General features: G+C 40.8%; 1 protein-coding gene across 1 annotated transcript in view; it reads left to right on the top strand.

Annotated features, from left to right (window-relative positions):
- Positions 1-25530, top strand: part of ITGA8 (integrin, alpha 8) — a 296933-nt gene that overhangs the window by 245803 nt on the left and 25600 nt on the right. The window contains exons 26-27 of the mRNA XM_006872605.1: positions 10625-10753; positions 20373-20486. Coding sequence (XP_006872667.1) covers positions 10625-10753; positions 20373-20486 — 243 coding nt within the window. The remainder of the gene's footprint in view (positions 1-10624; positions 10754-20372; positions 20487-25530) is intronic.

The following is a 25530-nucleotide window of genomic DNA, read 5'->3' as shown; positions in this document are numbered from 1 at the left end:
TGCATGAGGCCTATTTCACTGGGCAAGTTGTAGAACCCCTTTTAGGTATTCCAATCAGTTATCTGCTGAAGACAGGCTTACAAATTTTCTGTAATCTTGTTTCCCGACATTCCTTTCTATCCCACTTAAGTGTCTATTTTACAATAGTAGGCAAGGGAAACCAATATTCATAAGACAGTCAAGCATTTTAGTATTATTTCCCCTCTTTAAATTATGCCTATATCCCTGTATCACAGAGCCCTGTTGTTCCATGGTTGAGCATGCATCATTATTTACCTCTGTCCCACTTAGCCCATGCAAACCTGTCTCAGTGTTCCCCTATCTACCTTGTTCTTCAACCTCTTCCCCCTTCTTGTATTACCCTCTCCAACACCCAAACTATGATGTGTCTGCCTTTACCCTGTGCTCTACTGTCACCCCCTCCACCTCCCCCTAATCCCCCACCCAAACCCCACCATTTTGGTTACCTTATATTCCATTAATTTTTCCCTCCATTTAAGACAGTCTATTTTATCCTGTAATCTACCTGACCTTCTCACCACCTGAATCTCTGTTCCTCTGTGTTTTACCTTCTTTCACATTGTAATTGTTTTGATCTTAGACTGATGTCCCAGATCCTCTGAGTTTGTTCTATTCTTGACTCTTCCATTTGGCGATTGAGTTCCATTTGATACTGCCATGTGCGTCAGTCTGATTGTTGTCTGTTCTTGTTGGTTCTCAGTCTACAGAACTCCCTTTAGGATATTTTTCATCACAGGGTTAGCTTTGGTAAAATCCCTTAGCTTCTGTTCATCCTGGAATGTTTTGATTACACCCTTGTATTTGATTGACAGCTTTGCTGGGTAGAGGATTCTTGGGTGGCAGTTTTTTTTCTTTCAGGGTTTTATATATGTGTCCCCATTACCTCTTGCCTACATGGTTTCTGTTGAGAGAGCTGAGCTTAATCTGATTTGATTGCCTTTGTATATTACACTTCTCTTTTCCTAGAAGCTTTCAGGATTCTGTCCTTTAATTTTGGAGAGCTTGATTATGATATGTCTTGGTACTTTTCTTTTAGGATCTGTCCTTCCTGAGGTTCGTTGAACTTCTTGAATGCTTTTCACTTTTCAGGATGTTAGAGAAATTTTCTTAGACCAGCTCTTCAACTGTCTCCTCTGTGTGATTCTTCCTGTTCCAGAATGCTGATCTTTCTTAAGTTATTCCTCTTCATGTTGTCCAACATGAATCTTAGACCTTCTTCAGATTTTTTTAATCCTTTTTTCTGCTTGTTCTTCTGCTTTAGTAGTATTGAGAGATTTATCTTCCAGTTCACTAGTTCTGCTTCCACCTATTCACGTCTACTTCCTTGCCCTTTCAGTGTATTGTCCATGTCTGATATTCTATTATTAATTGTTCAGAGCTCTTTCTGTAGGTTTTTAATTATTTCCAATGCTGTATCTATCTTATTTGATTGTTTCTCTAGTGTTTTCCTGAATTCTTCCTTATTTTTCTCAACTCCAATTGTAAAGTGTTTTGATATACATTTTATAATCATTTTTCTGAATTCCTTCTCTGGCATTTCCAAAGCCTGCCCTTCTTCCAGTATGGAGTGCAGCTCATTTGACTTAGTCACTTTATCTCATTTCTGTACATGTGCTGATATGGTCATCTGTTTCTGGTTTGGGGGTATATTCAGACATTAGCTGTGGCCTTAATACTTAAATGGGTGTGTGTTTTGGTATTTTTTATGCTTTCTGATTGTCTCCAGGTAGATGTGATCCAGAGATGGGCTTCCGTTTTCACTCTTGTTCCTGAGAAATTTCAAGATGCCACTGTTGGTCAGTGTGACATCACTCAGGATTTAATTTTTGGCCTATTTCCTTTTTAGTCTACCTGTCTCGTTCCACAACTCCCGTTCAGTCCTTTTTCCTAGTGAAAAACAGTTCAGGGCTGGTTGTGGCCACTTTGCACTGCCATTTGATTTTAAGTGGAAATTGTTCTTTTAAATTTTGAGGAGACCTGTACCCATGCGTAATAGAACCTTCTAGGGTTTGTGGGTGTATCCACTCTCCCAGGCATCCCCTCTAGTCACCAGAATAGAGGTGTGCAGACAGTGAGACCAATGAACAGATACAAAAAAAGAATGTCCACACCTTTATCTCTGTGGTTCTGTCAGGCGTCCGTGGCTGCTCTGATCCTTCCCAGTTCGGTCTCACCCAAGATGGCCGCTCAGGAAGTAGTTGAGTGCCTTGGGCTAGAAAGCACTGGATTTCTTGCTTCTGCTACAGATTCCACTGTCTGTGAGTCTTCCAACTTTCTAAATATTCTTTTATATTTGGTTCAGAGTTCTGGGACCAGCCCCTGAACCTGCTTGGCCCAGTATTCTGTGTTGTGGCTATTGGAGCTCCTCACTGCACTTCTACCCGATCCACCATCATGTTTGTTCTCATTCATTAATTTTTTCAGCTGTGCTTTGTATGAACTCTCTAGAAGGGTAGAAAAAAGTGTTGGGGTGTTTTTGTCCTCCGCTAAAATCCTTAATGTTTCTGTCTTAAAGAAAATTCTGTGGTAGCCTTACTGCCTGAGTTTGTCTCCACTTAGATTGTTGTTGTTAAGTACCATGTAGTTGGTTCTGATTCACAGTGACCCTGCACAAGGTTTCCAAGGCTGTATATCTTTATGGGAGCAGAAAGCCTCATCTTTCTCCCATGGAACAGCTGGTAGTTTCAAACTGCTGACCTTGAGGTTAGCAGCCTGATTCATAAGCACTACACTACCAGAGCTCCTTCCACTTAGATTAAATTAGACAATATGCTACATGATACCTCACCATGTGACACCAAGAATACTTGAAGTCTACAGACAAATTACAAACAAGTAAAAGACACAGGGTGTTTTTTCTTTTGTTTGGGTTTACAATGTCCTTAATCTCATGTCAACCAACCAACTTTTGACTGTGTTGTAGATTGTAGCTACAAAATATCTCTTTCATTCATAAATTTAAGATGAGACCAGAGTAAGCTGATGAAAAGTTATTAAAATAGAAAAATCCTGTTGAGGTCAAATTCTGGGTAACAACTGGCAAAAGAAAGCTATTTACTAACAGTGGTTTCCTTTCTATAGAAATAAGCAATTTTCATATTTATTCTGAAGAACATAGGTTAGTGTTACCACCAACTTCACACTGTATTTAACAAATTATACACGGAACCAAATGCCTGTCTAACATGGGTGCTAGGAGACCAGTCTACTATACCACTAATGATTTCAGATTGGGAGAAAACATGACCCAGGGGTTCACGATCAATTATGAAGCTACTCCAAAAGTCCATCTGGAAAATAGACTTTAACCGTTGTTAACATTTCTTGGATGACTTCTTCCTTGCTTTTTCTTCTTATTTTGAAATAATTTTTGGAATGCCATCTAAGATAAATGGGCTGCAGGCCATTTGGAGACTTTTTGGCAGTGTTCTTCAAGAGTAACATTCTTCTTTGAAAGAGTGTTACAAAAGAAAGAAACATGTTCTATCAACCCTGTGACACTCTTTCTAGTACCAAGTACAAATTCTGTGTTTTACTGACTTACCGGTTATAAATGTTTGTGATTAATAAAATACAGGGGCTAGGCTCCTGCTGTGGCTCTGTAGGATAAGCATTCAACCACTTGGTTGTTTTGAACCTCAAGGTCGACAGTTCAAATCCACAGCTGCTCCTGGAAACCCTATGAGTCAGAACTGACTTACTGTTATTAACAATAACAACAAGCCTCTAATAGAGCACGGCCTATATGTGTACAAAAGCCAAATCTAGTGCAACCACACAGGAGGTTAAATAACTTTCTTCTCTTTAGGCTATTGTTTTACTATTGCTAGTACTACTCGTTGTCATCTTCATGGGAAATAAGGAATCACTTCCTAGTTCTTTTCAGGACCTCTTTACTATAGTTTGCTTAACTAGAGCATTAACCTATGTAACATAATTCTCAGCAACATATTGTTGTTGTTTTATGCTGTGGAGTCGGTTCCAACTCATAGCGACACTGCACAGGGTTTCCTAGGCTGTAAATCTTTACGAGAGCAGAAAGCCTCATCTTTCTGCTGTGGGACAGCTGGTAGTTTCAAACAGCTAACCCTGAGGATAGTAGGCCGATGCATAACCACTACGCTATTAGAGCTCTTTTCTCAGCAACAACAAGAGGAGAAATCACACGTGATAGATTTCAAAGAAAAGACACAAAGAGTATATGATAGAAAATTCATGAGACAATTTTAGAGATTTCCACAATTCTGAATTTTATGTCCAAATGTCCACTTTATAGCTTATGCTTGTTGTCATTATTGTTCAGTGTTGTCGAGTTAGTTCCAACTCATAGTGACCCTACACACAACCAATGCAGCCTAGTCCCGTATCATTCTCATAGTCACATTGTTGCAGTCGCTGTGCTGATCCATCTCCTTGGGGATCTTCCTTTTTTCTGCTAACCCTCAACTTTGCCAAACATCATGTCCTATTCCAGGGACTGTTTCCACCTGACTGTATATCCAAAATATGTGCAACAAAGTATCACCATCCTCACTTCTAAGGAGCATTCTAGCTGCACTTCTTTCAAGATAGATTTGATTGTTCTTATGACAGTCCGTGGTATTTTCAATATTCTTCACCAACACCATGATTAAAATGTATCGATTCTTCTCTGGTCATCCTTATCCATCACCGAGCTTTTGCATACATCTGAGGCACTTGAAGATACCATAGATTGGGCCAGGTCACCTTAGTCCTCAAAGTGACACCTTTTACTCTTTTAAAGAGATGTTATGCAGCACAGTTGCCCAATGCAACATGTCATTTAATTTCTTTTCTTTTTTGAAACTTTTCATTGTGAATTGAAAAATGAAGATTTATACTGCAGATCATCAATTTTGCATCCAACAAATCACACACTTTGTTTCATCTCAAGGATTGCAATCCTTTCCATGTAACAATAGTTATCCCACTTTCTCCCTGTGGTTCTTATTTCTATTTGTCATTTGATTTCCTGACTGCTACTTCCATGATGTTGATTATGGATCCAAGTAAAATCCATCCTTTGACCTTAATCTTTTCTCCTGTATCATGATGTTATTTATGGGTCCTATTGTGAGGACCTTATGCTAGGCTAGAGTGGCTTCTCTATTACACCCTTGATCGTTGAGTATCTTCAAGCATCCCTTTGGCTCACACACCTTCTCTCCATGCCAAGGCCTAGTATATTCCAGTGGGCTGACCCCATTCAATGTCTAACCTCTCTCCCATGCACTCCATCATCCTAGTACATGGGACACTGGTCTTCAGCATCAGTGCTAGCTAACCACTCTGTCTCTGAAATAGTCAGTTCACCATCCTAAACTCCTCTATGTCAAGCTACTATTATTATAATGTTCTCAACCCCCCAGCCACTAGATCTTTTCTTTCTTGATACAAGTACTAGTTATGAGTCAGTTAACCTGGCCTACTCTCAACACTTTTCTGCCAAGCCTGTACTCCATGAGGAGTTACTGGACACATTCTTCCAAACGCCACCTGAACAACCTTCTCCTCTATGCTTCTGCGTCCCTTTCTCTACCAGGCACAGTTCTGTATTTTGCCTTCCTGTCTCTTAAGCTAGCGATGTCATGGTGGTAAGTACTTGCTGCAAAATATTTTCTGCCATTCTGATGAGCTTTCCCTCCCATTCACCTTGTTGACTCCTCCAAGTCTTCACTACTCTTATTTCTTATTGTACCTTCTACCCAATTTCTCTCAGCTGCTAACCACAAGGTCAGTAGTTAGAATTTACCACTCGTTCCATGGAAGAAAGATAAGGCTAGCTACTCCTGTGAAGATTACAGCCTCAGAAACATATACAGGATCGCTGTTACTTGATGGTGTACAACCACCGCCCAATTTCTCAGAGTCTTGGTGGCATAGTGGGTTATGCATTGGGCTGCTAGCCAAATGTCAGCAGTTTGGATCCACCAGATGCTTTGAGGGAGAAAGATGAGGCTTTAAAGATTTGCAGCCTTGAAAATCCTTCACAGGGTCACTGTGAGTAAGAACTGACTCAATAGCACACAACCACCACCACCACTCAGTTTCTAATGTGTATTGATAAGCAAGAGAATCTTCAAATCCTTTTCTCCATCTCAGACCCTCCAACACAGACATCCCCTAGCTGTATTTCTCCTGTCCTTAGCTTCTTTCTAATGCTTCCAAAGGAAGACAGCTTCTTTTAGTTCTAAATTTAACCTTGCTATATCAGTTATCTCCTGTTTCCTGCATCTTTAACTTCTCTATTAGTTTTTCCCATGGATTCTATAAACTTACTTAAATTTTCCCTATCTTCAAAACAAATCAAAATAGCTTGACTCTATATCCCTTCCAGGAATGGGCCTCTTTTCCTTCCATTAATAACCAAACTGTACTTGCTGTTCCAAGGGGACCTGGTGGCTCAATGGTTAAGTGCTTATCTGCTAACCAAAAGATTGACAGTTCAAACCCACCTAGCAGCTCTGTGGGTAAAGAAAACTGGACATCTGCTTCCATAAATATTACAGCCTAGAAAACCCAATAAGGCAGTTCTACTGTGTTACATAAGGAGCTCTGGTAGCGTAGTGGTTACGAATTGGGCTGCTAACCTCAGGGTCAGCAGTTCAAAACTACCAGCTGTTCCAAAGGAGAAAGATGAGACTTTTCTGCTCCTGTTAAAGATTTACAGCCTTGGAAACTCTGTGCAGGGTCACAAAGAGTCAGAACCGACTCCATGGTACTTAACAACAACAACTCTGTTACATGGGTTCCCTAGCCCCCCTCAAAAAAACAGTGTCATCGAGTTGGCTGCAATTCATAGTGACCTTGTATAGGATTTCCTGTAAATCTTTACAGGAGCTTCATCTTTCTCCTGTGGAGCAGCTGGTGTATTTGAACCGCTAACCTTGTGGTTAGGTAACCTTGTTATTAGCAGCCCAGTGCTTATCCTACAGCACCACCAGGGCTTCTTAGGAACAGCCAGCACAGTGAGTCAAAAATCAACTCGACAACATAGAACAGCAACAACTTACTATCCCTACTCCTTTCTTCTCTTTCATTTGTTTTATACTTCTGAATTTGAAAAAAAAAAAAAAGTTATATTAAAAAGTGCTAAATGTCCATGACAAAAAGATGCCTGTGCTGCACTGTAGGGTAAGCCCTGGCGAGCAGCAGTTCAAACCCACCAGCTGTTCCTTGGAAATCCTATACAGAATTGCCATGAGTTGGAACCAACTGAACGGCACTTAAAACAATCACAGCATCTATTAAAAAGTAATCCCTGGTTGTGCAGTGGCTAAAGCACCAGGCTGCTAACTTTAAAAGTAGGCAATTAGAACCCACCAGCCACATCATTAGGAGAAAGATGAAGCAGTCAGATCCTATAAAGACTTTCAGCCATGGAATCTCTATGAGGCAGTTCTACTCAATGACCATGGGTTTTGTTTAGTGTATGTGAACACATAAGAAAGAATATTAAAAATAGCTAATAATGTTACCACCCACTACTATTACACATATTTATGTGTTCATTTATCTTTCTATTTCATGCATTCACATTTCATTATATACTGTAAAAGATAAGCTACTCTAAAAAACTTCACAATACCATTATCATACCTAAAAATAAATTAGGAAAACTTCCTTAGTATTAATCGAATATCATCCATTGGCAATACTTTGATGATGTGCCTTCCAGATTTTTTTTTTCTGTTTATAGATATAGGATATAAATGTATCTCCTTTTCTTATTAAGAATTATAATCTTACTATTCTTCCTTATCTGTAATCTGCCTTTTTCCCATGTCAGAATCTTGTATCTTTCTAAATTACAAAGTAACTCCTTATTTAAAAAAAAAAAAAACTGTTCAGTTCTCTTTTGTGTTGTTGTTGTTGTTCCGACTCATAGTGACCCTGTATAGAGTTTCCAAGGAGTGGCTGGTGGGTTCAAACCACCAACCTTGCAGCAGTGCAGTGCTTATCCTACAGAGCCAGGGCTGTGCCATGTCAACACCTTGTATCTTTCTAAATTATAAGGTAGCTCTATATCATTTTTTTTAATGTCCAGTTGTTTTATATATATTATAATTTATTTAAATTACATGTATGTCCATTATGTTTCAGATCACAATATTTTTTCCCTCTGTTAAAAACAATATTGATAAGAATACTCATATTTTATTTTGGTTCATTGCGGTGCTTTTTTATTTGGATGACAAGATTGCATCTCACCCTGAGCCACTGAGATTTCCTTCAATATGAGAATGAAATCAGCATTTAATTTCATACTTTGTCAAATGATTATCTATTTATTGAGTTTGATTCCCACCAATACCAACCCCTGCTCTGGGAAGGGCACCCATCATTTTCTATTTGGCAGGACCCCCAGCACTACCTTTCCTCCTCTGCAGCGTTTCATAGTCTTAGTTGTTCTCTGTTATTGAAATATTCTTCTCCTTAGATTTCTATGGAACCACACTTTCCTGAGTAGCCCCTTACATCTGATTTCCCTGTTGTAGTTTTTCTTGCTGACTCTTCTTTCTCTCTAGAGGCTTTATGGTGTTTTCTAGGATGCTCTACTTGACTCTACACTTCTTATTTTACATGTTCTCTCTGAGCAACCCAATCCAGCTTGATAAGCCCTGATGGGGAGCAGAGCAAACATGTTGAACATCAAACACAGGAATCAGTCTGGTGTGGTTCAGGCACAGGGAGCAGTGCTTCGTACGGGGGGGGGGGGGGGGCGGGGAGGGGAGGCAGGATGTGAGGGGCTGTTGGTGACAGATGAAGTTGGAGAGGCAGGAAGGGCCAGCACACAGAGAACGGCACCCATCATCCTGAGGGGTCTGGATTTCATCTTTCTGCTTATCCAGTAGATTTTTCTAGGTCCTTACATAAGGATAATGCTGAACATGATCATTTTACCTTTTGTGATGTGTTTTGTAGAAGTTTTCTTCTTCATTCCTTAGAAATGCCTCTGTGAATACAAAGAGGAACTGTAAAAGAAGATGTTCTTCTCAGTGGGAGAAAATGAGTCTCTATAATCAACCAGTCTAAATGCAATCCTTAGTGACTTTGATTTGACTAATGAATGTTAACAGGACATTACGTGTGACTTTTGGGAAGCTTTCAAATATTTATTCAGTCCTCAGATGTACCCATCATGGAGCCTGAGATAAAACTACAAGTTCTGGAACACTTATGAAACAAACATAGGATTGAAAATAAGCTACATTTCAGCACAATGTTCTCATAGCATGTTTTGAAAAAGTCATTTTCATTACATTGTCCTGAAAGAAAAGATCTTACAAGTACAGGGACATGGTCCTCAGATTTTTCAACATCTGTTCCTTGACCCCATTTGGCTATTTCCCCAGAGTTAGAGTCTCTTTTCCTGGTCACCTAAAGATCCATCTCCCCACACATAATGTCCCTCAGTTTAACCAAACCGAGAATATAATGAGGAGTCACTGTGTACAAACAATTAAGCACTTAGCTGCTAATCAAAAGTGTGGACATTTGAGTTCAGCCAAATGCACCTCAGAAGAAAAGCCTGGCCATCTCCTTCTGAAACTTCAGCCACTGAAAACCCTATGGAGCTCAGTTGTACTCTAACACACATAGGATTGCCATGCATTGGTATTCAACATTATAGAATTCAACATCAGTATATACTGAAGAATCCCTGGGTGCAAATGGTTAATACACTTGACTGTTAACCAAAAGGTTAGAGGTTCAGGTCCACCCAGAAATACTCAGAAGAAAGGCCTGGCGATCTGCTTCCTTAGACAGGGGCTATTGTAAACCATATGAAGCACAGTTCCACTCTAACACATATGAGGTCGCCATGTGTGTTTGTTTGTTTTGTTTTATTTTCATTATGAATACAGGCATACCTAAGAGATACTGTAGTATATTGCACAGTGCATACCTCAGAGAATTGCAGATCATCACAATAAAGGAACTACCACAGTAGTTATAAGAATTTTTTTGGTTTTTCAGTGCATATAAAAGTTATGTTTATACTTTACTGTTGTCTCTTAAGTGTGCAATAGCATTATGAAGAGTTTTGAAATATTGTAACAACTGCCAAAATGTGACACAGAGATGCAGAGTGAGCCCCATCTGTTCAGGAAAAATTGTGTAAATAGGTTTGCTCTACTCAGGGTTGCCACAAACCTTTATATGTTAAAAATGTACTGTCTGTGCAGTGCAGTCAAGTGAAGCTTAATAAAAGAGGTATGCCTGTAAAGGAAGGAAGTAACTTGAGAATAATGATTTGTGCTGGAAACAGTACCTCTACATAGTCTACCCTTGGCTCTGGGGAAATTGCTTCTGTTTAAAGTCTTACACTTACAAGATGAGTTTAGCTGAATACGTTCTCCAGGCGGCATGAATTCCTATAATTGGAGAATAGAAGACTTGTTGTATGTCGGTGCGGATCATTTTGCTGGTAACATGCTGCTGATAAATCAGAACTTGCCTGAGTTTTCATGTGAATCATATTCAACTGGAATAAAAATTGCCTAGAGTTCAAGGCCAGTGAAAAGATAACAGCTGTCTGTGTAATTATATGTGATACCTCCTTTTTTTCTGCTTGCAGCCTGCAGCCACTCCCAAGGATACCCCTGAGCTTAGCGCCTTTTTGCGGAACTCTACCATTCCTCATCTTGTCAGCAAGAGGGACGTGCCTGTGGGGGAGCTCCACAGACAGAGTCCTGCAAAAATACTGGTGAGTTGTCTCAGTGCGTGGAGCCCCCTGGCTGGAGCAGATGAGTCAGCTACAAACAAAAAGGTTTTAGTTCAAACCCATCCAGAGGCATCTAAGAAGAAAGTTCTGACTAGCTGCTTCCAAAGGGGCAGAGCCATGAATGCCCAAAGAAGCACAGCTTTACTCCTACACACATGGGGTCCCCAGGAGTCAGAATTGACTTGACAGGGGCACAGCCATGAATGCCCTACTCTTGCACAAATGGGTTCTCCAGGAGTCAGTATGGACTCAGTGGCACCTGATTTTGTCTCAGTGTGCAGAATATGGAGGGAGAAATTGGAGTGGGCATGATTATCAAATACAGATGGCTCTGACTTCATGTATGGTTTCTCAGTCTCCTCCAGAGCTTAGATCTGCCTCACATATTTATAAGCTGAATATACTGTGAGGTATGAAAGTGACTGTTTTGTAAGGACTTAGAAATATTTGAAATATAACTTTTTTTCACTCCTCTAAGTCTCTATGGGAGTCACATTAGAGAAATAATTATGAAGACCTGAAATGCATTTCGGAACCCCTACACAGGGTTGCTCTGAGTCAGAAGTGACTCGAGTGCACAAAACAACAAGAACAGGGCTCACTTATAGCTGACTCATAGACACTAGGCCTGGGAGAGTTTAAAGTGAGTTTCGAGACATGTTGTCCGTTCACCAGGTCTTTGTGGATTGCACTGTCTGTTAGTATCATAGCCCTCTGCTTACCTAGAAAAGTAAGAGGAAATGTTTGCATTTCCTTGGCCCAAAATAAGTCCCACTTGAAAATAAGGGTTTTCTTTTATCGTGTTCATAAAGTTATATCCCTGTAGGTGGATTCTGCACCTAATCAGTTATGAATTATAGAAAGCCCAGAATTTCATACCAAAGAGTGGGCTTCTGCTCTAGCAAATAATGCCTAAAGGTGGAAAGGACTTTGGAATTGATAGCGGCTGGAGAAATTTTGATTTGCTTGATAATAAGGTCTTAGACTATTGGTAGAATTATGTGCATTAACGGCAATTCTGATGAACACTTAGACAGAATTCTGTATTGTAGTGAAAGCTTCCATCGTCATTAACAGAAGGTTGCAAGAAATGTGAATTTTGACTGTACTCCTGGTGAGAAAACAAATCTCTGTTCTTTAAAGCTGCCCACTTGTGATTTTCCTTGTACTACAGCACTAGGTAAGGAAGTAGTCCCGGTGTCACAAGGTTAAGCTCAGTTGCTAACCCGTCCAGTGGATCTGCTTCCATAAAGATCACAACCAAGAAAGCCCTATGGGGTAGTCCTACTCTGTCAAGAATAGACTCAACAGCACCCAACAACAGCACGACATAATTACGACACCTGTATTCGACAGAAAATCTTCTCAAACAGCATGAGATTATAAACATACTTTTCAGCTATATAAAAGTGAGCAGACATTACCTCAAGGAGCCAAGTTCTCCTCAAACACAGAGGCTTGAGGTTAGGACCAATCTGAGAGCACTGTGTCCTCTGCAGCAGAGCAAATGTTTCCTGCCCTAAAACAGAGGTTCCAAAAGCAAGCTGAGAAGCAATTCCTTATGGTGCTGCTGAATCAAAAGCCACAAAGAAAAGTCAAGTGTTGTCAATTCAGAGGCAAGATAGAAGGAAAGATCCTTGGCAGGAAGCCTCAGGACAAAGAAGGGAACAAGGAAAGGAAGGTGGAGACAGACGGGAAAGGAGGCCCTAAGCCATAGAGGGTACAATAGGTGTAGTAGCCTCTGGCCTGGTTAGGGTGGGAACCATTGAATACCCTAACCCGTGATGGTGTTCATCCAGAAATGTGCAGCTCCTGTCAGGCTCATCCAAGACTCTGGCCCATAGAAGCCGTCTTCTTCCCTACCACCCCACCGTATTTAAGCTCAGGTAGGCAAGGACCACGTTTGCGTTGCTCACCATTGTTCTGTAGTATGTGACATAGTGCCTGGTTCCATTGCTGAGCAAATGTGTGAATGACAGAGGGAAGGGGGGTCTTCACTAATAGCTTCAGGAGTCATATTACACAGTATCCTCTGTGAGTCACTCCACTTCTTAGTCTTCCTCCCTGATCCTAAATGCTCTTAATCATTAATCTAATTCTAATCATGTATCACAAGTCATTCCTAAGATGGTAATTGTTGTTGTTGTCAAGTCAATTCCAACTCACAGCAACACTGTATAGGGTTTCCTAGGAACGACTAGTAAGTTTGAACCACTGACCTTGTGATTAGCAGTCCAGTGCTTATTCTATAGAGCCACACAAGAATTCCCAAAGATAACAGTTGTTGTTAGCAGTGCTGTCGAGTCAGGTCCGACTCATAGCGACCCTGTATAGGGTTTCCAATGGAGGCTGATGAGATTGAACTATCATCCTTGTGGCTAGCAAGTCCAATACTTATCCTATAGCGCTTCAACATGACTCCAAAGATAGCAGTTGTTGTTAAGTGCCGTTGAGTAGATTCTGACCCATAGTGACCCTGTATAGGGCTTCCAAGGAGAAGCTGGTGAGCTTGAACCACCAACCTTGCAGTTCAAACGACTTTGCAGTCTGACGCATTAGCCCACAGAACCACACCAGGACTCCGAAGATAGCAGTTGTTGTTGTTGTTATGTGCCGTAGAGTTGGTTCCGACTCATAGCAACCCTGTACAGGGTTTCCGAGGCTGTACATCTTTACAGGAGCAGAAAGCCTCATCTTTCTCCTGAGGAACAGCTGGTGGTTTTGAACTGCTGACCTTGTGGTGTGCAGCCCGATTCGTAACCACTACGTAGCAATGACTAAACTCACTAGCCACCCCACCTACTGAATTCAAAATAAACTGGCAGTTGAGACAATGTACAAGAAAGCTTTTGGATATGTAAATTTTCAAGCCATTTGTGAAATGGCAAAAATCCAAGGTACCTACCCTAGATGGAGCAAAGCTAGACTTGAGAAATTCTAACCCTGACTTTGGTGTTTGTGTGACTTGCTGTTGTTGGTATGTGCTGCCCAGTCAGCATCAGCTCATCATGGCCCCATGTGGACAGTGCACATGTGCCCCACAGGGTCCTAGGATGTAATCTTTACAGGAACAGATCGGCAAGCCTTTCTCTTGAAGAGCCACTGGGTGGGTTCCAACAACCAGTCTTTGGGCTCCCAGCCCAGAGCTTACCTATTGTACCAAAAGGAGTAACGATAATAAGTTTGACTCTCAGAATTTAAAAATGGAAGGTTAGAACGAATTTGCCATAGAAAATATTGAGAATGAAGATGTAAATATTAAATAATTGTTTGCCCCATCAACTAAAGCAGAAAGTGCACTGGGTGGAAATAACATTTCACTCTCTCTTAGCCCATAGTCTAGTTGGCTTTATTCGTAGAAACAGCGTGTGTGTGTGTGTGTGTGTGTGTGTGTGTGTGTGTGTGTTTTGAGGGCAGAGCAGGCAGGTTCCAATCAATCAAGACAGACCCAGGAAAGAGAACCACATGTGTGGGGGGCGGGGAGAGAGGGAAGGGACACATCTAGGCATCCAAGTAGCTGACACGATAGCATTTGCCCCAGGCCAAAGAGGCACTATTAGTAAAGAGTAGATGAATCTTCTGGAAAGTAAAAAAAAATTTTAATTAACTCACAGTTCTTTTAATCTTGCCTGTTCTTCTAGAATCACCCTGTTAACTGAGGCTACATTCTTGCCAACATCCACGGATGCTTATACTATAAGGGCACTATCTATTCTACAAGTCCCTGGGTAGTAAAAACAGTTAACACGCTCAGCTGCTAACCAAATGGTTGGGTGTTCAAGTCTACCCAGAGGTGATTTGGAAAAAAGATCTGGCAATCTACTTCCAAAATATCAGCCATTGAAAACCCTGTGGGGCACAGTTCTACTCTGATGCACATGGGGTCACCATGAGTGGGAGATAACTGGGGAGCAAATGGTTCTATTCTATGAGCATCACCCACCTGGAAGTTTCTTAGTTACTTCCTGGTTTATATATTTTTTTCTTCTTCTTCTGGTCTTGGGCACCTGATTGCCTACACAGAAACTAATTGAGAAATTTCTAAGATGCTGCTTCTAGGAATTTATATCAAGGCTTGGTAGCACAGTAGTTAAGCACTCAGCTGCTAACCAAAAGGTGGATCATTTGAAAACCCCAGGAGAAAGTCCTGACCATCTGCTCTCATAAAGATTATAGCCTGGAACAGTTGTCCACTGTTGTGGGTTTGCAATGTGTTGAAAATCAACTCAAGGATACCTAACAACAATATCCCTACTTAGAACCCATAGGCATGGTTACAAGATCCCAGGACCCACATGAGCTGCTTGCCCTCAAGCCCTGCTTCCACTGGAGTTCTGAGTCCAGGGCATTTCAGTCGAGAGTCACAGCCTGAGTCATCAGATGATACAGAGAAGGCATGTTGGATTGAATGAAAAGAGCTGGGGTAGTAAGTGAGAAACATAGGAGGAAATTTCCTCTTAATAAAATCCAGAGTATCAATACAGAGATGACTCCTCTTCTATCCCTGTACCCCCATAGTTTATCTCGATTTAGATTATTGTTGTATAAAATCACAAGTATTTTTAAACTCGATTAATACTATTAATTCATTTCAGTCCATTAAACTAGGATAATGTGAAATTATATTAATCATAGTCCTAAAAATCTTGAATTCCATTCTATAGATAATCTTTTATTGTTCTTATTAGTTACCTGTTGCTGTTGAGCCAATTCTAAATTATAGCAACCTTATAAGATAGAACAGAACTGCCCCTAATGTTTCCAAGGCTGTAAATCTGTATGGGAGTACACTGTCACATTTATCTTCTGTGGAATGTCTGGTGGGTTCGAACACTGACCTTTTGGTTAACCACAGAGAGCTTAGCCACTATACCACTAGGACTCCTTTCTTATTAGTAAAGATCTAATAAAGACGATATTAGGATGAAATAAATGCAACCAGTACTGTGTCTCATGATATAAAAAGTTTTTCGAAGAATAATAGAGCAGAAAACAATGATTGACATCTTTAGAATTCTAGTAGGGAAAAGGCTTCTGGAGGACAATGTTCAAACCTCAGGAGAACATTTTAAAGAAATGTGTTAAGAAATCAAGAGTCAACTATGTTTTTTAATTTCTTCTTCATTGAGAATTTCATCTGCTGAATACACCAAGTAACTAGACATCAGTACTTTTTTTTATTTTAATTGCATGCGTTTGTGTGTGCTCAGAATTTTTTCCCTTCTATTCTTTCTCACTGAATATTTTTAATGCAACATCATTTCTAACTTCTCAATAGCATAGAAACTTATTACTTGCAGATGAGCAAGCACCAAGGCAAGCTTGATTTACATATCTGATTTTTTTTTAACTCATATGTTATTCCCTTTCTCTCTTATTGATTCAAAAATTGCAAATCATAAGCCTCCCCATGTCCTTGAGTCAAAACAGCTCTGGATATAGAATGATTATGCAAAGTTTATTCTAAAATCAAAAGCTAAACAGGACCTCCTACAGTTTTTGTTTAGTTAAAAACAACTTACTGAATCTCATTTCTGATGAGGAATTTCAAAGTGCAAAATGCCAGCATCCTGTGTTGGGATCACAATTTCTAATTTGCATTGGAAACATTTGCATCTGTAACACTAAACTATCATTTCTCCTCAGCCCCTGCTGCTTTTGTAGTTATCACTGCATCTCCTCCACTCCAAGCTCTTATTGATTCCCTCTCAGTACCCAGTTCAGGAGTCCTAGTATGGCATTGCGGGCTAATGCCTTGGACTGCAAGGGTTGGTTTGAACCACAAGGTTGGCAGTTCAAGCTCACTAGCCACTCCTCGGAAACCCTATACAGGGTTGGCACTTAACAACAGCTCAGCTCAGGAGTCCTGGTGTGGCACTGTAGGATAAGCACTGGACTGCAAGGTCTGCTTGAATTACAAGGCTGTCGGTTCAAACCCACCAGCCCCTCCTCAGAAACCCTATACAGGGTCGCTATGAATGGACAGCATTTAAGCACACAACCACTCAGCTCACAGCAACATCTCAGCTGGTACTGTTGGCCACTTCTGAAACTCTCACATTCCCTTGGCTTCCCAAACCACATTTTCTCCTGATGCTCCTTATCTTTGAGCCTGTCCCTTCGCAAACTTTTTTTTTTTTTAAATGTTTTATTTGTGAATTATGTGACAGTTTATGTGGGAGAACATTAGCTTTACATTCATCCTATCATGTATTATTTCATTGCCATGGTTACAATCCCCTCCATGCATCATCAACCAACCAAAGGGTATACCCTGCAAACCTGCCCCCCACCCCCTGGTCGTCTGCATACAGCCCCTCTCTCTCTCTGGGTCTAAAGTCCCCAGCTGCTCCATCTCTCCACATCATCATCTCTGCCTCCATCTCAGGCATCACTGCTTCTCTGGGTAGGGTCCCATTCTCTGCTCTTCTCACCTGATGGTCCCAGGGACCTCTGCTCCTAGAATGCAAAGTCAATCACTCCCCTCCTTTGCTACAAAACATCTACCTTTACATTTCCAACCCTCACAGTCAGTCCTGATAATAATTATTCACCATTGTATCACAAGAGACCTATCCACATCTCCTTTCATTTCTCAAACTTTTCATGAGTTTCTCTTCTGTCCATCCTTACATGGTCTTGTTCCTCACAATTCCATATTCGCTCCTCCTCTTCTCCCCCATTGATTTTTCTCTCCCTGGGGTATTTCTTACATGATTTAGCCACAACATGTCTGGGTTTCTCTTGCCATCCTACCAGTGCCAGTATCATTGAGTCAACTCTAACTTATAGGCACTATGTATATGTGCCTATATGTATCAGAGCAGAGCTGTGCTTCATAGGGCTTTCAGTGACCCGATTTTCACAACTATGTTGACAGAGCTTTCTTCTGCAGGATCTCTCCTAGGAATCAAGCATGTTAACAATGTGCAGCACTCAGGGACTCCCCTACCAGTCTGCCTTTTCCTGACTGCATGCTAGACTCCAGGGGCTCACTGTATATGTTCATTTAGATGTCACTGTCCCAACATGCCTAAAACTCTGTTTCCATCACCTAGAAACTGTGCTGTTTCTCTAGCATTCCCAACCTCAGTGATGTCAGCACCCACCCACCCCATTTCCCAGGCCAGTGAGCTTCCTCCACCCCTCCCATTTTCTCATCCCAATTTCCTATCAGTCACCATGTACCTATTCTACCCCTAAATTTCTCTGAAATTCATCTTTTTCTCTCAATTCCTCCTGCCTCTGTCCAGGTCCGCATCGCTTCTCACTAGGACTCTTGCAATAGACTTTCTCTATCCGCTTCCTTGCCTTACTCTCTTCTCTCTCCTTTCTCTCTTGACATGCCACTCCTCCGCCTCAAATACAAATCTGACACACAAAAGAAGTTTTACAGACTCCCCAGTGCCTATAGACAAAGTCTAAATTCCTTAGCACAAACAGGAAGATTCTTTAGCAGCTGCATTTTCTCTTTCCTAACTTGTTTTTACCTGTCCACTGGGAACCTTTCACCCGTGTTCCCTGCCCTTCACTTTCCTGAACATGCTCTGATCTTACATAAAAGAACCATGTTCCAGGCATCCTAACCTGTTAGTAACTCTTTCCTATCCTTTGTTAAAACATTTTATTGTGAATTGAGTGAAGTTTAGAGAGCAGATCATCAGATTTATATTCAGCACATCATACACTTCCTTTCATTTCAGAAATTACAATCCCTCCATGTACCCTCAATTAACATTCTTTACCTCTGTTCCTTTTGACCCTGTGCCCTCCCCTACCCTTAGGATTGATTCTGAGTCCTACTATGTCCAAAATCATCCAACAAAGCTGATTAACTGAAGCCACTCTCTAGGAAGTTTACCAAAAGTACCTACTTCTGGGTTACCTATTTTGCTTCCAGACAGTGGTATTCGTGGTACACAATGTGTCATTTATGAATCATGAGTAAATAAAAAGTCCTCACAAGTGACAAAAACTGCAGAACTTTGAGAATTTCTGCTCATGCTACAGGCACAAAATCCCAAATATCACAGTACAAGGACTCCTGGTGTGGCACTGGAGGATCAGCACTGGAGTGTGAACCACAAAGTCGGCAGTTCAAACCCACCAGCTGCTCCTCAGAAATGCCATATAGGGTCACTGTGAGTTGGGACCAACTCGACAGCACTTAAAAACAACAACATCTAGTATAAAAACAACCTCACCACCACCACCATGACCACAACCTCTGTATTTGGAAGAATCATGTAGAAATCTGACCTTTCTAGAGTTTAGCCAGTATAAATTACTTAGAACTTTGTTTTCAGGTAATTCTGAAGCTCTTCTCTAAAATGAGTCTATGGCTGTATATCTCAGATTATTCTGTGATTTATTAATTTCATAAAAGTAAAGTGTCTCTGCCTACTACTTTGCATAATAATGTCCAATAAGTTGACTTTTATTGAACACATAATATGCCAGTGCTCAGAGCTAAGATATAAAAAATGAATAAATCATGTTATTAGGTACCATTTAGTCTATTGCAACTCATAATGACCCTGTATGACAGAATAGAACTCTCCCATAGAGTTTCCTAGGATGGAATATTTATTCCTGGCATGATGCTGTGAGTTAATGTGCTGGATTGAAAAGTTGGTTTGCACTTCAAGGTCAATGCTTCAAGATCACCAGCTGCTCCTTGGAAACTCGATACAGGGTTGCTATGAGTCGGAACCAACTCAATGGCACTTAATAACAACCACAACTATATCTATGGGAAGTTCTGGTGTGGTGCTGTAGGATAAGCCCAGGACTACTAACCACAGGTCAGCAATTGAAAACCACCAGCTGCTTCATGGCAAGCCTATATGAGTCAATACAAGTCAGAAACAACACGATAGTATTGACAACAACAACCACCTTTATGGAGCTCTGGTGGCATCGTAGGCTAAGCATTGGACTGCTAACTACAAGGTCAGCAGCTCAATCCCACTAGCTGTTCCGTGGGAGAAAAATGAGGCTTTCTGCTCCTGCAAAGATTTACAGCATCAGAAACCCTATACAGGGTCACTATGAGTCAAAACTGACTCAACAGCACTAAACAACAAGGATGATCATCTTATGGGAGCTGATCACCATGTCTTTTCTCCTGCAGAGCCACTGCTGGGCTTGAGCCACCAACCTGCCCGTTAGCAATTGAGCTGTTAGCCAATAAGCCACCAAGACTTTTAAATATTCTCTATCTGCACCACAGCCAGAGTGCACTTACATTCAAACTCGTTCAGCAATTGAGGAAGGACGTAGACTTCTTTTCCATCAACAGTTATGCAGATGACTAGTCTCCATTTCAACACTGATTCACGTTTGCTCTTTATTGAAATTAATAACTTAGTGCTTGTTGTTGTTGTTAAGTGCCATCAAGTCGGTTCTGACCCATAGTGACCCTGTATAGGGTTTCCAAGGAGCAGCTGAACCACTGACCTTGCAGTTCAAACGGCTTTGCAGTCTGGCGCATTAACCCACAGCAACAAATGGCTCATGTGGAAATAAAATGTAAATACACTTATTTCTACCAGAGTTAAAAAACAACACTGATTTGCTGCTGTTGCTTTTTTTTTTTCAGAATTGTACAAATATTGAGTGCTTACAAATCTCCTGTGCAGTGGGACGACTGGAAGGAGGAGAAAGTGCAGTCCTGAAAATCAGAGCACGCTTATGGGCCCAAACGTTCCTCCAGGTAATAAAAATAATACGCATCACTCACATGGATTTACTCTCTCATCAACTCAGTGGAAAGGGTGTTTTTCTTTAAGAAAAAAAAAAATTGTAATGGAAATTTCTGTGAAAGAGTTGTACTAAGATAAACTGGTCAACTTTCCCATCAGGTGATGACAATTAAAATATTTTGAGTCCCCAAGACTTTCAGGCAATAACTCATTTAAATAACTCTCTTTAGTTCACTACTCTATAACCAGTTCTTGGTATCTGAGTTTCTGTTGGGTGTGGTCATGTCCATTCCAACTCATGTGACAGAGTACAACTATCCCATGGAATTTCCTAGTCCTGGTGTGGCACTGTAGGATAAAGCACTGGACTACAAGGTCACTTTGAACCACCAGATCATCAGTTCAAGCTCATCATCTGCTCCTAGAAAACCCTCTACAGGGTCACTATGAGTTGAACCCAACTCAACAACACTTAACAACAACAGCAACAATAATTTGAAAGGAGGAGCTCTCCAGGTCTTTCTCCCATAGGGCTGCTGGGTGGATTCAAACCACTGATCTTTGGGTCATCAGTCAAGTGTTTAACCATTATACCACTAGGCTCCTTCCTCTCTGGTATAACAGGTCTTCAGTAAATATTAATTAAGGGAAAGGATGAGTACAAGAACAAAATTCAAGTTATACATACAGAAAAATAAAACTAGCAATCATTTTACAAGTGATAAGAGATACTGTTCTAGAAAATTACTCTTATAAATTGGTCCCGCCAGCATTCTAATGAGGACAGCAGCTCAGCAAAGCTTCAGGTACATGAGATTTGTAGATTGCTCCCTGCTCTGGTTTATCTGTACTCAACAGCTCAGCACTGCCATGGGCAAGTCCATTAACATGTGCATTTTAAAAGCTTACATTTTTCTTGATATTAAGAAAAAAGAAATTCTCCTTTTGAAAGAACTGTGTTGTGACATTATTTGAGGATAATTTTGGGGTTGCAAAAAAGGAAGTTTAAACTCCTACCAAGCCTGTGCATTCTGGCTCATATTGTAACTACTAAGAAAAATCATTTGATCGTTTTACCATAGAAAATCAAATGTTAAGATCCCTTTGAGATTAGTTCATAAATATAGAATCACGTATCTCTAGATTTACATGTTCGCCATAACTTAAAATACTCTTGTAGAGTCACAAATTTTATTTAATTTTTTCCCTAAAAGTTAAAATGTGAAAATTAAAGTTATTTTTTAAAAGATTGTTGAGAAGAAATTTTTCTTCACTCAGTCAGGGTTTCTCATTCTCAGTACTATTGGCATGTTGAGCCAGCTAGTTCCCGGTTCTGATAAATTGTTCTGTGCACTCTGAGATGCCTCACAGCATTCTTGGTCTAGAGTAGTGGTTATGAATCGGGCTGCTAATTCCAAAGTCAACAGTTCTAAACTTCCAGCCGTTCCATGGGAGAAAGATGAGGCATTCTGTTCCCGTAAAGATTTACAGGCTTGGAAACCCTCTATAGGGTCACTATGAGTGGGAACCGACCTCATGGCACACCATCACCATTACTAGATTAGCCATGGTGGCCTCTTTCCCAGTTGTGATCATCACAGATGTCTCTAGACTTTGGTAAATGTCCTCTGTTGTTGTTGTTGTTAGGTGCCATTGAGTAGGTACCAACTCATAGCAACTTTATGCACAATAGAACGAAGCACTGCCTGGTCCTCTGCCATCCTTACAGTTGTTGTTTGAGTCCATTGCTGCTGCCACTCTGCCACCCACCTTGTTTTCCTTTGACCCTCCACTTTACCAAGCATGATGTCCTTCTCCAGGGATTGGTCCCTTCTGATAATATGCCTGAAGTAGGAGAGACGAAGTCTTGCCACCCTTGCTTCCAAGGAGCAGGATTTTCTTGGCTGCAATCTTAATGGAAACATAGAGCCAGACTTTTATTGTGGCATTCATTGCTAACCAAAAAGCAAACCCACTGCCACTAAGTCAATTTTGACCCCTATCAACCCAAGATCGTTTCTGAGACTGTAAATCTTCATGGGAGCAGACAGTCTTATCTTTCTCCCAAGGAGCAGCTGGTGGGTTTGAACCTCTGACCTTGTGGTTAGCAGACCACTGTCTAGCCTATACTGTCACCAAGTCACCTGCTGGATGGGTTCAAACCACCGGCCTTTTAGTTAATTGCCAATTGCAAACTACTCAGCCACCCAGGGACCTACTTACAGTGTATTGTTCTTCAGTGGTGTTCAATTCTCACTCATAGCAACCCCATGTGACAGAGTAAACTACCCCTTTCGGTTTTCTTGCCTGTAATCTTTAGGGAAGCAGATTGCCAGGTCTTTTTCCCATGAAGCTTCTGGATGGGTTTTAACCACGGACCGCTCAGTTAGCAGCTGAGTGCTTAACTCTACCACCAGGTCTCTTTAGTTACACTGTTTGGAGTAGTTCAACTCTGTAATCCTTGGGGTTTCCATAAGTTGGGATCTACTCAACACCAAGGGATTTGATTTTATACTATAACTGTCTGCTGCATATTTTATGCCATAATCACTATACTACATATTGCCAAATCATGGTGTTGTGGGTTAATGCACCAGACTGCAAAGCCATTTGAACTGCATGGTCGGCAGTTCAATCTCACCAGTTGCACCTTGGAAACCCTATATAGGGTCGCTATGGGTTGGGACCGACTCAATGGCACTTAAAAACAACAACAACAACAACAACATATTATAGATTACTGTTCCATAACCACTTTAATGGGGCTTCAGAAAGTTTGTGGAAATTTTTTCATGAACATTTTGAAGCCCCCTCATATAAAGATTTTAAAAGATCATATTAAAAGATCACTTTTGCAAGGATATCTGAATTATGTATCACGATGTTTCAGATTCCTGTGGAAAAAAACATAACTTTAGAATTTCATTGCTCAACACAGTATTAATAGTTACATGGGACTTGTTGTTGATAAGTGCCATTGAGTCAGTTCCAACCCAGAGTGGCACCCTGGTGAGTTTGAACCGCCACTCTTGTGGTTCAAACTAACTTTGCTATTGAGGGCTTATCCTCCAGTGCCACACTAGGACTAATGGCTACCATACTGGGCAGTGCACATATAGAGCATTTTTATGATTGCAGAAAATTCTATCAAATACTGCTCTACAACATAGATTTCCTTCAAATTGCAGAAACAGATATTTTAGTTAATTATCATAGTTATAGCCTCAGCTTGGATTATGTTGGATTACTAGGCTTATAAAATATTTTATTTCTTCATAAAGTAAGATGTTGTTATTGTTAAGTGTCTTCAAGTCGGTTCCAACTCTTATAAGGTTTACGAGGCTGAAAATCTTTACTAAAGCAAAAAGCCTAATCTTTCTCCCACAGAGCAGCTGGTGGGTTTGAGACACCGACCCTGCAGTTAGTAGTCCAGTGCTTATCCTAAAGCACCACACCAGGCCTCTTTTTAACACCTTAAAATGTCATAACTCTGAAATTAGTAATTGGCCTTTTCAAATTATATTCTGTTTTTATAAATAACAGAACTCTTTCGAGTTTCAGTTTTCCTAGTTACATCATGTTTAATTGAATTGTCAAAAGAATGGCTGAACCACTTGAAGTTTTTGATGGTGGTCTCTCTTGCTGATGGTTCCTCTGCTTTTTGGCTGTCGTTCATTATCTAAGAGTTAGGGGTGAGGAGACATAATGAGTTCCCAAGCCTACATATCCTATAGGAAATCCTTACATTCCTCCTAGTACATTGAGCATAACATCCTATTGAAATGAGCAAGAGAAACTTTTCAATGAAGCAGGACTAACATTGTTACACTATCGTCAAGGAAAAAAATCATTCATCTACTTTGACTCCTGGGTTGAAATCTGTGCAAAATATTCTATCTCAAATATTCTATATCACTTAGAGAGTGAAAGCTGCACCCCCATAGTTCTGCTAAAGAACCATTGCATCCTGAAGAAGCCATAGTAATCAAAAGACTTTCCAGACAAGGACGATTTAGCATAATTAGAGTCCGATCCAGAGCATTAGTGATCCCGAGGTAGATTTCTCTTTCCCAGCAGTTCAGTGCCTGAGCAGTGCACCTTGTGTGCAGCTACCACTCCTTTGTAAGTGAGGGATTAAATCGTATATTGCTATGATCCTGGTGTGGTGCTGTAGGATTAGCACTGGACTGTGAACCGCAGAGTCAGCAGTTCCAACTCACTAGCCATTCCTCGGAATCCCCATATAGGGTCACTATGAGTCGGAACCAACTCTTTGGCACTTAACAATAACAACATGATGCTAAACAGGCTTCAGCAGAGCTTCTAAACTAATATGGACAAGGAAGAAGGGACTGGCAATCTATTTCTGAAAACCAGCCAATAAAAACCCTATGGATCATTCAGTTCAGTCCCATTGTGCCTGGAGACACCATGAGTTGGGGGCTGATTCTAACTAACAACACCAACAACAGAACTGATTAGGACCATCTGAGGCAGCTGAAGTTTATCCAGGGCAAAGAGCCAGTTGCAGAGGAAAGTGGCACAAGTCACTCTGCTTCCTCAAAGCCATAGCCCAATGCTCTACAGTCCCAGTGTGTGCTTCCTTCGCACCTGAAAGCTACGTGTCAAACAGGACTGGTTTATTGCAAATTGACTCAAAGAATAGATTGTATATTGAGAATCTTTTCATATTTTTTATCACAATCCAGAAAGAGTCAAACATTTTCTGCCTTGTTAATCCAGGCTAACGAGTCCTGGTAGCCTAGTGAGTTATGTGTTGAGCTGCTAACCAAAATATCAGCAGTTCAAATCTACCACTCTGTGGGAGAAAGATGAGGCTGTCTGCTCCTGTAAAGATTTATAGCCTAGGAAACCCTATCCAGGTTAGCTATGAGTCGGGACCAACTCCAAGGCACACCACCACCACCACCACCAAGGAGTGCTGGTGGCACAAGGTTTGTGCTAGGCTGTTATTCAAAAGAAGCCAACAGCATCACAGGAGAAAGACCTAGTGATCTGTAGCTGTATGGTTTACAGCCATGAAAATCTGAGATG

The sequence above is a fragment of the Chrysochloris asiatica genome, unplaced genomic scaffold (assembly GCF_000296735.1).
Source record: "Chrysochloris asiatica unplaced genomic scaffold, ChrAsi1.0 scaffold00206, whole genome shotgun sequence".
NCBI classification, from domain to species: domain Eukaryota; kingdom Metazoa; phylum Chordata; class Mammalia; order Afrosoricida; family Chrysochloridae; genus Chrysochloris; species Chrysochloris asiatica.
The sequence above is the reverse complement of the archived record's forward strand: the minus strand, read 5'-3'. Positions and strand labels throughout refer to the sequence as shown.